The sequence below is a fragment of the Carlito syrichta genome, unplaced genomic scaffold, assembly GCF_000164805.1.
Source record: "Carlito syrichta isolate Samal-C Ts95f unplaced genomic scaffold, Tarsius_syrichta-2.0.1 Scaffold307204, whole genome shotgun sequence".
Lineage (NCBI taxonomy): Eukaryota > Metazoa > Chordata > Mammalia > Primates > Tarsiidae > Carlito > Carlito syrichta.
Genome location: NW_007251300.1, coordinates 220,379 through 233,014, shown reverse-complemented (window position 1 = coordinate 233,014; position 12,636 = coordinate 220,379). Strand labels below are relative to the sequence as shown.

Genomic DNA, 12,636 nt, shown 5'->3' with positions numbered 1-12,636 from the left:
ATAACCAGACCTCATCTCTACAAAAACATTTTTTAGAAAGCAGCTGGGTATATTGGTGCACGCCTATTGTTCTAGCTACTCGGAAGGCTGAGGTGAGCGAATCGCTTGAACCCAGGAGTTCAGGACTGCAGTGAGCTATACCATCAAACACCATAGTGTTTTAACCTGAGTGGCAGAATGAGTCTTTGTCTCTAAAAAAAAGAAATATAAGTGTTTTAGTAAGCTTAAGGCTATGAAAAATGTAATTGACCCAACCTGTGACAGTTTATGAGCACTGACTATTTTGTTTGTTGGTACTTTCACTGAAGAGTACTAAAGAATGATTTTTTCCTCCTAAGATGGATGGTGACAGCTCCACAACAGACGCTTCTCAGCTGGGGATCTCTGCAGGTTACATTGAAGGAAGTCACTATGTTATACAGCCGCACGACGGTAAGAAAGCCACCATCAGAGCCACGCTCATAAGCACAAACAAGCTAGAAGGAACAGCTTGTTAATATGGGGTCTAGGTTACTTTTGTCTTTACAGAAAAATGAGCAATCGTGTTACAGTTCAGTGAAAAGGTCTAAAAAGACACATCATGCTATTTTTATTAGAAATAGTCTTCCAAAGAGTGATGAGTCCTAGAAAATAATTTTAATATAAAAGTAGTATACCTTTAAAAAAAACTTGTACACTTTCTTTTAAAATTTGTCATCAGTTTTCTATTTAAGTATTAAATATGAGAAATTCTCAATCCATACAGTAAATAAAATAGTCGTTTAGGGTAAATTAAATGACTAGCTATTACATTTATTCTACTTATGTACAGATTTATTTTTGGTTTTCATTTAACTTTGAATTATGTCGGTTATTAGAATGACAGTCTTATGTTGGCCTATCAGTAATAATTCACTTTTGTGGCATTTTGGTTTGTAAAATTAAGAAAAATTGAGATATATCTTTAGAAGATGCCTGCAGGGCAGGTTAATTGTTTCATTCTAAAATAGAGATTCAAGTAAATTAATTTTGATAACATGTTAAACACATACAAATATAAATGGAATCAACTTAAGTGCCTTGCTTATTTATTTGGTATAGATGAGGAGTGGGCGTTTACTTCCAAGATCCTGCATTCAGTCACAAAAGGAGGTTTTGGTACTGGGAAAGCTTCAGTTATATCTCGGTCCAAACAATGTGAAAACTCCCTTTGGATAGGAGCAGTTAGATCCCTGCAGTCTCTTTGTTCAAAAACTAGTTATATTCGTAATCCAACTGGGGCAGTCACATGCCAATCCAGTTTCTCCATTCTATGTACAATTTGATCGAAACTTTATGTAGACATGTTTATGTAAACTTTACATAAACAGGTTTATATGAACTTGACTTTGGATTAGCAGACACCCTCTCAATGTAGCAATATTTGAGGTCACAGGTTATAGTCCGTAAGTCTTAGAGCTAAGTTGTGCAGTAACTGTTTATGAGTACCTCCTCTGTGGAAGGTACTTACCAAGTCTTAGGAGCTGCACAGCTGATCCCTGGCATCAAGCAGCAAAAATCTAACGGGAAATAAAAAGAACTATAAAATGTATAAGAAAAAAGGCATAGAGAAGCACTTCTAATACTTTAAGAAAGGAGAACTCTAGCCGGGCTCGGTGGCTCAGCCTGTAATCCCGCGCCTTTGGGAGGCTGAGGTGAGTGGATTGCCTGAGCCCACGGGTTCGAGACCCGCCTGGGCAGCGAGACCTCATCTCTACAAGAAATCAAAAAATCAGCCGGGCGTGGTAGTGCATGCCTATAATTCCAGCTCCTTGGAAGGCTGAGGCCGAAGGATCACCGGAGCCCAGCAGGTCGAGGCTGCGGTGGGCGGGAGCGGCCACTGCACTCCAGTCTGGGCGACAGAGTGAGACTCTAACTCAAAAAAAAAAAAAAAAGAAAGGAGAACTCACTTTTGAAAATGCTGTGGAGATGTTATTTGAGTGTTAATTGGGAATAGGCAGGTAGCATTTTAGTGGGCATAGTTGAGGATAAGAGGATTTTAAGTAGTGGGGCTGCACGTGGTGGCTCATGCCTGTAATCCTAGCACTTAGGGAGGCCGAGGCGGAAGAATTGCTTGAGCCCACGAGTTTGAGACCAGCCTGGGCAACATAGTAAGACCTCATCTCTACAAAAAAATACAAAAATTAGCTGGGTGTGGTGGCACATGCCTGTAGTCCCAGCTGCCTAGGAGGCTGAGACAGAAGAATCACTTGAGCCTAGGAGTTTGAGGCTGTGGTGAGTCAGGATCACGTCACTGCACTCCAGCTTGGGCGATAGAGTGAGACCCTGTCTTCAAAAACAAAAAACAAGAACTTAAAAAAGTATTTTAAGTTGTGGGGTTTGAAATTAACGAATAAGTTCAGTTCTGACCCTGCACAAATGGAAGAGGACTGCTATTCTGATGTCTAAAAAAGGGTCAGGAGGTGAACCAGCTGGTTCTTATTCTGGGTCATTTCAGGTAGTCTTTTCTGTCTTAAAATAAAAATTATGAGAAACTTTACACTGAAATATTTTTATTTCTTTAGATACTGAGGACAGCATGAATGATCACGAAGACACAAATGGTTCAAAAGAAAGTTTCAGAGAACAAGATATATATCTCCCAATTGCAAATGTGGCTAGGATAATGAAAAATGCCATACCTCAAACGGGAAAGGTAATATGGAGAAGATATATGTAGGGTTTTGTGGGGGGAGGGACTGTAACACTGTGTGAATACTTAGCTCATGAATCCAGCTAGCTGTTGATTTCGCTCCTTCAGGCTTTCAGCAGGTCAAATCTGTCTTCCATCTCCACACACCCACTTACCGAACGGTATTCCACCTCGGTTCCATCATGTCCCCAAATGCTCCCCCTTATGTGAATTAGAGAAATAGAATCAAGAGTCTTTTGTGCCCTGAATTGTACCCCACATCTTTAAAATAAGACATTTCTTACCCCCAAAAAGAATATTTTTAGACCTAGGTAGGTACATTGTTGGAACTACCAGATTTGGTCATATGAAGTTTTAACTTCCATGTTGCAGCAAATTTTGGTCCTTTTGGACTGATAGAGGTATAGTAAGGATTCACTTCCCCCCACATCCCCCCCAAAATTCTGATATTTAGAAATAGCTATTTTTACATAATTATAAATGTTAACATACATTTCTTTTTTTTTTTTGAGTTGGAGTCTCACTCTGTCGCCCAGACTGGAGTGCAGTGGCCACTCCCGGCCACCGCAGCCTTGACCCACTGGGCGCCGGCGATCCTTCCGCCTCAGCCTTCTGAGTAGCCGGTATTACAGGCACGTGCTACCACGCCTGACTGGTTTTTTTATTGTAGAGATGAGGTCTTGCCAAGTTGCCCAGGCGGGTCTCGAACCCGCGGGCTCAGGCAATCCACTCACCTCAGCCTCCCAAAGCGCGGGTTTACAGGCTGAGCCACCAAGACTGGCTGGTTCTTTTTTTTTTTTAAAGTAGTTTTGTCTTATAACAACTTTTAAAAACTCATTTTTGGCCGGGCTCACTGGCTCATGCCTATAGTCCTAGTACTTTGGGAAACCGAGTGAGAGGATTACTTGAGCCCAGAAGTTCGAGACCAAACTGTCGAGACAACATAGTGAGACCTCGTCTCTACAAAAAAAAAAAAAAAAAAATTAGCCAGGTGTGGTGGTGAGCACCTATTGTCCCAGCTATTGGGGAAGCTGGGGTAGGAGAGGAGCCAGGGCTCAGGAGTTTGAGACTGTGGTGAGCTGTGATCATGACATTGCACTCCATCCTGGGTGACAGAATGAGACCCCAACTCAAAAAACAACAAAAAACTCACTGTCACTACTCATCTCTTGGTCTGAATTAAAATTCATACCTTTCATATTATTTTCCATTGCATAGTAACTTTTCTATAATTTTATTATAGTTTATAAAAGTACTTAGGAGAGTAATAAGGCTTACAAATAAATGTACTGCTGAAATACATCCCTGAGCCTAGAAGTTCCAATTTGTGAAGTCTTCCTTGTTTTGAGGGTAAAAAAACACAACCGCTGATGACTGCTTAGTTGGCGAAGGCCTACAGTGGCTGGGACCGTGGCCACGGGCTGTGTGTGTGTGCTGGGAGCACAGGAAACATAACCAGATGACCTGAAGAGGCTGCAAGTACAAATGAATCAGATTTTGAAGACTTAGTATGAAAAAAAGAATTAAAATATCTCATTGTAAAATTGGCTCTAGCCTGTAATCTCAGCACTTTGGGAGACAGAGGCGAGAGGATTACCTGAGACTAGCCTGGGTAGCTTGGCAAGACCTCGTCTCCACAGTAAATCTAAAAAATTAGCTAGGCGCATGATGGCGTGTGCCTGTGGTTCTGCTACTTAGAAGGCTGTGACTGAAGGCTCACCTGAGCCCAGCAGGTTGAGGACGTGGTGACTGTGAGCATGCCACTGCACTCCAGCCTGAGTGAGAGTAAGACTCTGACTCAAAAAAAAAAAAAAGATAATATTAAATGATAATAATTTGGATATATTGAGTAAGTAAAATAAATATATTAATTCTTTTTTGAGACATAGCTACTAGAACATCTAGAATTATGTACGTGGCTCACATTGTATTGTCTTTCTCGACTGCATTTATGCAACTCTTGTTTACTTTCTCCAGTAGTAAAACAGGCATGGAAGTGGAAGTGTGTTTCAGCAAGGATGTTGAGTAGTGGTCCTATTATAAGCACCCCTGGGATTTCCTGCTTAATCTGTGAGAATTTGGTTTTCAGACCCCAGACCCTTAAGGGAAGGGTTGTTTTGGAATGAGGCGGCAGGAGTGTGCTTCTTTAGGCGGGCTTTTTAATCAACTCAAATCCCGTGACTGACACTGTGTCTCCTCAATAATGAGAAAGTCACCGTGTGTCATTATTCGACTCTCTTCTAAGCTGTATGTGCATTTGGCTTTTGAGTTTTTGTTTCTCCTTTTCTGCTGTTCTTGTTCATGGAAATGCTAGGGCAGAAAATGCTAGGTGCCCGAGTCTGTGGCTCACAGTATATACACGATGGGCTTGATTTTCTAGGGCACTTGGTTAGTACATGTTTTCATCCTGTATGAGGTGGTAGGACTATCCAGTGAGTGCTCTTTTAAATCTAAATATATTGTTTTCTGCCATTCGTTGTCACGGCTTCTGTCACTTGTATTCAAGTTTTTATTCTGACTCTGAGGGTTGGAATTTTGATGGCATACCTTGTGTTGTTACTAGCTTATATTTCAGGGACTAAAGGTTGATAGTCATGAACTGAAAGATGTGTTCTTCTGAACAGCCTTTTCATTTTTGCAGGTGGTTAGGAATGTGATGGCTATATTCTCTGCAAATTTACACATGATTTTTCTCTTCAGATCGCAAAAGATGCCAAAGAATGTGTTCAAGAATGTGTGAGTGAGTTCATCAGCTTTATAACATCCGAGGCAAGTGAAAGATGCCACCAAGAGAAACGGAAAACAATCAATGGAGAAGATATTCTCTTTGCCATGTCTACTTTGGGCTTCGATAGTTATGTGGAGCCTCTGAAATTATACCTTCAGAAATTCAGAGAGGTAAGTAAGTGAAATGTCTCCCATTATGCTTTTGAGAGAATAAGATGCACCATTCACGTTAACTTTTTTAACAGTATCATTTGCTAAATTCATTTTGTAGCAAATTATGTAACATTTTCCAGAGGTATTTAATCCGTTGTAGTAAACAGTATGTCTTTTCTTTTTCCCTTTGTTAATTACTCACGCCAGCATAGTTGTGTAATGATTAAGAGCCCAAACTCTGGATGCAGACGGCCTGGAGGCTGCATCCCTGCTCTGCCAGATGCAAATTCTGTGATGATGGGCAGATGACTTAAGGACTGGAAGCTCTGGTTTCCTCATCTTTTGTAACGAGAGGCTCATTGTACCCATGTCACAGAATTATTAAGAGGACCAAGTAAATAATGTTCAGTGTTTGATAATGTTACTTCTTGCTGGTAGTGTTAATTTAAAAGAGGTAGCATCTCTAAGCTTTGGGCCTTTGAAATAATAAAGAGAAGTTACAATTATATCCCTTTCTTATTATTGATTGACTTCTGTATTTCCTGTTAGGTTTTTCTTTGCCTACAGGTGTGAATTTTCTGAGAATGAGGAGTTCAGCATTATTTATTTACTTATTTTTGAGTCAGGGTCTTATTCTGTCACCCAGATTGAAGTGCAGTGCATGATCACAGCTCACTGCAGCCTCGACCTCCTGGGCTCAGGCAGTCCTTCGGCCTCAGCCTCCTGAGCAGCTGGGACTACAGGGTCAGGCCCTCGTGCCTGGCTAATTTTTTGAATTTATTATGCAGACAAGATCTCGCTATGTTGCCTAGCTGGTCTTGAGGCTTCTGGGCTCAAGCAGTCCTCTTGCCTCAGCCTCCCAAAGTGCTGGGATTACCGTCGTGAGCCACTGCACCTGGCCTGAGTTCAGCATATTTATTTCTGCTTGGGTGTCAGATTCACACTGCTGTCACAATATATTATTAATGTCTTTGGTGTCAGGAACCCCTTAAATTATATCTGCATGGAATGATTGAATTGGGGAGAGAATGTATAAATTCTTCACAGTACTTTTCCAAGTCTTGGGTATCATAGAACCTTGTAGTTGGTCCAAACCATAATTTTGATTAGGGACTTTTGACTCTCAGCTTACTGCTGTGGTACTGCCCAGTTGGCCGAGAGCCATATGAGTACTTGAGTGATAACTTGGAACACTTGTAGTAGATTGATGAGCTGCATATTTATGGTATTTTCCAGACTTCTTTATCTATAAAGTAGAGTTCTCTTATCCTTTTGCGGTGTGAAATTAGAGTAATTTGTTTGTATCCATAAATACTTTATGTTTTCTAGGTCATTACTGACATTATCTTATAGTGATTACTACTTATATAAAAAGTTAGCATTTTGAAGGGCTTCTTCATATGTAATTAACCAGATGTGTTAATAAATACTCTTTTTAGTGTAATAATACACACTCCTAATTTTAGGCAATAAGCAAGCATTCTCATTTGGAAGACAGTTTCGTTTGAAGACCAATGACTTTTGGGTCTGGGTTTTTGTTTTCCTTGCCCAGGCCATGAAAGGAGAGAAGGGCATCGGTGGAGCAGTCACAGCTACAGATGGACTTGGTGAAGAGCTGACAGAGGAGGCATTTAGTAAGCAGCATTATGACACGAGTCGTGGAGATGGCTGGCCGCAATTCATTCTAGATTCGTTCTAAATGTCTGTCGTGGTATTTTTAGAATGTCAGCACTGAGTACTTTGACATAGCACTGTTTTAAATAGTACTTATTAGTTCATGCCCATATAGTTGAAGTCAGTGAGTGATAAAGTGTAGAAAATTTGCGCTCTGCAGACATGATAACCTTTCACCAGTAGTTCTGAGTTCGTTTTTGGTGACAGTTCACATGAGATAGGAATATTGAAGCATGGTAGAGTGTAATATAAATCTTGTGCTTAAAAAAAAAACCTTGGTGAGTTGGTCATATTTGCAAAATAAAAGGTCTGTAGTGAGTATATTTCTCATATATACCTATTTTCTCATATGTAAAATATTCGCTACTAAGTTATATGTTTCCCAGCCAAGCCACAGTGTGGTGTAAATCTAACCATTAATCAGAAGCTTCCTCCAGTCCTTCTACAGGTTTGTACACACGCACAATTAGCTAAAGTACATTTTAGAGAGGCGAAAATTCAGAAAATTGAAACCTGCAATAGAAAAAAATGTGCCTTTTAGGGAATTTTTTTTTTTTTTTTTTTTGGCATTGGAGTCTCACTCTGTTGCCCAGACTGGAGTGCAGTGGCCGCTCCCGGCCACCGCAGCCTCGACCTGCTGGGCTCCAGTGATCCTTCCGCCTCAGCCTTCCGAGTAGCTGGAATTACAGGCATGTGCTACCACGCCTGGCTAATTTTTGATTTATTGTAGAGATGAGGTCTCGCTGCCCAGGTGGGTCTCGAACCCATGGGCTCAGGCAATCCACTCACCTCAGCCTCCCAAAGGCACGGGATTACAGGCTGAGCCACTGAGCCCGGCTGGAATTCTTTTTAAAATGGAAAGTTAGAGGGTTTATGATTTTGCCCAAAATTACATCATTGATAAATGGCAGAATTGTAATGAGACATTAATGGCGCAAGCTTAAGGTTCAGGCCAAGAAAGTAAATGCAGTTGTTTTCCTTTTTTAACTTAAAAAAAAAATTTTTTTTTGTCTTTTAGCTAACCAGTTACCAGCTGGCTTAATAACCACAGATGGTCAACAACAAAATGTTATGGTTTATACAACATCATATCAACAGGTACAGTACCTTCTTTGTGTTTTAAACTATTTAAAAAATTGATTATATCCATTGATTTTTTTTTTTTTTTTTAAATCATAGGTAGTGAATTTCAACGTAATATTAAGAACCTGATAAAATAAGGAAGGTTATTGAAAATTGTTTTCTCAATGTACATAGCATTCTCTTAATGGTTAAAAATGCAAACATATGTTTATATTGCATAGAAGATTCTAGAGAGATTCACAAGAAATATTGTAGGGTGGAGGGAGGTCTGAAGTAGGAAGTGGACTTATTTGTCATTGCCTGTTACTTGTATTCACTGAATGTTTATAATATGCATATGTTACTTTTAACCTTTTTTCTTTAATTCTGCCCAATTTAAATTTTCTAATCATAGATTTCTGGTGTTCAGCAAATTCAGTTTTCATGATCTGAAGAAATGATGGAATGGGGAGCGTGGAGAGGCGAGAGTGTATGATTCTGGAACAGAGACATCTAGGAAAATGACTGGTGAAAAGATGTCTCTTTGTACGTTATTAGCTGTAATGTAGCTTCCTGATGCTTGGCTAATTGAGGTGTTAATTCTGACTTGAGAATCTTTTTCATGAATGGTTTTAAAGAAAAATTTGGATTTTAGAGGTATTAAAAATATTTTTGTTTTGTACAAGAGTTTGTTGCTCTGTATGACTCCTGTATGCATTGTATATTGCAATTTATTACTGTCAGAGATTTGTAGACAGTTTCTTATTTTCATATTGAATCATGTTACTTTTGTAATTCAAGTAAGCAGCTGGGTTAATTCATGATGTTTGCCCTTTTAATAAAATATAAGGGGTAGTGTTCATTTTGAATGCAAGTTGCCTTTATTATAAATTTGAGTTTGTCTTGGTTATGTATCTTGCATGATAACCTAGCTAGATTTTTAGCATTTGCCATATTTATTAAAAAAATTTTTTTGGTAAAACATTCATAGCTTAAGCAGCACCATTAAAAAAAAAAATGTAGTTGAGTAAGTGTGAATGCAGAAGCAAATATTGTCTGCCCTATTAAACTTGGTGCCCATTAACAGTGTTTACACTGTTCATTGTGCCTGTTACTGTAGTTTTAGTTACTGGAGCTTTTGTTAAGACTAGATTTGTTTTTGAGTTACGTTATTGCGAGTGTTGGAATTCACTTAAGTTTAATTTAGTCCTAGCGCTTTTGAGATGGTGCCCCTTTTATTTGTACAGGATTTTTTCAAAGCATATTTTCAAGTACTATCGTGTCCTCTTTCAGAAGAGGAGTCTTATAGTCTGATGTAAATGTCCTCATTTTACCTTTCTAATTGAAACGTTACGTTTCCTATTAAACATGGGAACTAAGAAGCATCAGACATCATTGTGTGCACAGATCCTCTGCACAGTGAGTGAATGGAACAGAGAAGAGTGAGTGCTGTGAGCAGTGGGAAACTGAAGCCGCGGACTTCCAGTGTGCTGTCTTGACCTTTGCAATAAACTACACTGAGATATGTAACTTTGTATAATTTAGTAGTATGTACTTGGATTGTTTCTCTTTTAAAAAGTGAAGACTTCTATTTTCTCATCTATTCTCTTTGGTGTTAATTAACCTGAGGGTTTTTTTTTAAGTTTTAATATCAAAAATTGCTGTTGTACAGTTTGCCTAAAAGGACGTTTGAGTGAATATCATCTTTGAAGGACACTCGGATTTATAAGGTAAAAGCAGTTTCCCAGGGACAGGCTGAGCAGAAACATGTACTTTGCCAGAAGGAGGCTTTGGGGGGCGTTCTTGGCCAAGTTGAGGTTAATAACTCCCTCACCTCCTAGGCCCCATTTAAAAAATAATGTTCATTATAGAAAATTCAAATTGGGAGAAAGGAGGGGCGTAGTTAAGCAAATCAACAATCATCCTACTATGTTGAAATGACCAGTGTTAATATTTTGATAAATATCATTTGTCCTTTTACTTTGCTAAATATGTATATTTTTATAAAAAATGGGCTCATATTGTGCATACTGTTTTGTAACCTGCTTTTTTCACTTAACAATATACTGTGAATATCTTTTCCAGGTCACGCATAGTCTTCTGCATCATTTTTATTGGTTTGTTATTCTGTTGTATGACTGAATCTTAACTTATTTAATCCTCTATTGGACATTTTGACTATTTACATCTTTTCACAGTTATAAACAACACTTCACAGAATCTTGTGTACATCCATGACTCTTTTCTTACATTCTTAGGAGAATTGCTGGATTGCCAGATATGCAAAATTTTAAGGCTTCTGATACTTACATATGGTGTATTTTTGAAACATCTTCCACTTGATCCAGGCAGTATGTCACTATATAACTGATAAAAGCCTTGATCTTTGGTTATCAGATTCTTTCTCTAGAATTAGTTTAAAGATTAGGTTATGTTTGAATAAAGAATCAAGATAAAAAAGGAACTTGACAGTTTTAAAATTTAAATCAGTATATACTAAAACAAATTTCTGAACTTAATAATTTGCTACTGGTGCTAAAACTTGACTCTTAGGTAAAGTGAGGTCACCTTCGGGCAATTTGGGCTTCCTCTCACGGGAAAGAAGATGGACCTTCCCTATGTGTCAGGCGCATGACGTCCTGGTGTTGGTGTCTTCGTTGGCCCTTAGTGCATGTAATGTCACATTTCTCCCTTGGAACTTCTTAAGCATGCATGCTTTTCTGTTCACCTAAAGGTGTATTTTAGAATTTTGTAAATACTGTTTCTATGAGTATCTAAGAGAAAAGTGGGTTTCAGTGAGTACGTTCCAGGTAGAAGAAGGTACTTGGGTAGCTTCTGTCTGTCCCCTTCAGTACTCATTATAATGGAGATGCTTGAGTATATTTTTAAATGCTGCCTTCCTAAAGTCATATCCTTCAATGTGATGGTGTTTGAAGCTATCTGTATTTCTTTTCCTCCCATAGTGTACTATCTGTGCAGTGTTTTCCTTTTCTCAAAGACATGTGCCTGTTTTCTGGATTGCCTTGGTGGGCTAAATTAGGAATACCAGTTACCTTTACAAATTCTAATTGAATATAGGTATGAGGACCCAACTAAAAGGATTTCTACAGCAATAGCAATGAGGCATGTAAAGTGAACAAAATAGCTGCTACCATTTGCCAAGAATGAAATCTTGCACTGCAAGGTTTTAAAATATATATGTATTTCTCTTAAGGAAAGTGGTTAGATTGTATCAGCAGTCCAAAATAAGACAATGTTTGTTGCTTTCTGTGATAAAATACACTAAGTCATTCAAATAAGTGATACTGGGTAAGGTCTATACCAGCAGTCCCCAACCTTTTTGGCATCTGGGGCCGGTTTCGTGGAAGACAATTTTCCATGGATGGGGTGGCGGGAGTGGTGGTTTCAGGATGATTCAAGTGCGTAGCATTGATTGTGCACTGCATTTCTATTATGACTACATTGTAATATATATTGAAATAATTTTACAACTCATTTAAAAAAGGAGGTGTGGATGGAAATGGTAAATAATGGGTGGGGCCGTGCGTGAACGAAAATAAATGTCAGGTTCTGATTTAAAGCCTGCCGCCAGATGCAGCTGTATGACTGAAGTCTGTCAACTTACTTGCCACTGACTGATAGGGTTTTGATAGTCTGTAAGCACTTGAGCTATGGGGGTCTCTGTGCAGTCAAACTTCACTGCTGCCGTTAATTTGTATGTGCAGCCGCTCCCCGGCACTGGCATCGTCGCCTCAGCTCCACCTCAGACCATCAGGCGTTAGGTTCTCATAAGACGCACGCAGCCTAGGTCCCTTGCATGTGCAGTTCACAATAGGGTTCCTGTTACGAGAATCTCGTGGTGCCGCTTACCTGACTGGAGGTGGAGCTCAGGTGGTAATGCGAGCGATGGTGACCTGGGGGTTGGGGGTCTCTGGGTCTATACCATAAACCTATTTTAAATGCATATTTTTGGTCTCCCTGAATTAGGCAACTTATATATTGATTTATATAAGTTAGTGATTTGTATATATTAAACTTAAACTCATATTAAGTCGTTTAGTGTGCTCATGAGTAAAAAATGGAACCCTAACTTTGCTTTTCAAGGAACTGCACTGTCTGAAAAAGATGTATTGTTGTTTTTGTGTGTGTGTGTGTGTGTGTGTGGAGACAAGGTCTTTCTATCTTGCCCAGGCTGGTCTTGAACTCCTGGCCTCAAGCAGTCCTCCCACCTCAGCCTCCCAAAGCGCTGAAATTACAGGTATGAGCCACCACACCCGGCCTAGAAGATTTCCATTTTAATTTGAGATTGCTTTTGCTCACTTTACTAAGTTCAGCTTCCTCTCACTTGG

The 12,636-nt window shown here is 39.3% G+C and overlaps 1 protein-coding gene across 2 annotated transcripts; it reads left to right on the top strand.

The window, feature by feature from the left end:
• The first annotated feature begins 251 nt into the window (after nucleotides 1–251).
• Nucleotides 252–11,877, top strand: NFYB (nuclear transcription factor Y subunit beta). Of its 2 annotated transcripts, none has more exons than XM_021715584.1 (6): nucleotides 252–432; nucleotides 2,544–2,674; nucleotides 5,372–5,569; nucleotides 7,104–7,185; nucleotides 8,244–8,328; nucleotides 8,703–11,877. In XM_021715584.1, the coding sequence occupies exons 1-6, from the start codon at nucleotides 339–341 to the stop codon at nucleotides 8,746–8,748; spliced, it is 636 nt and encodes a 211-aa protein (XP_021571259.1). In that variant the 5' UTR covers nucleotides 252–338; the 3' UTR covers nucleotides 8,749–11,877. The 2 variants fall into 2 exon arrangements, with proteins under 2 accessions (XP_021571259.1, XP_008062316.1); XM_008064125.2 differs by having other exon boundaries at nucleotides 8,244–8,323; nucleotides 8,703–11,867.
• Nucleotides 11,878–12,636: the final 759 nt, after the last annotated feature.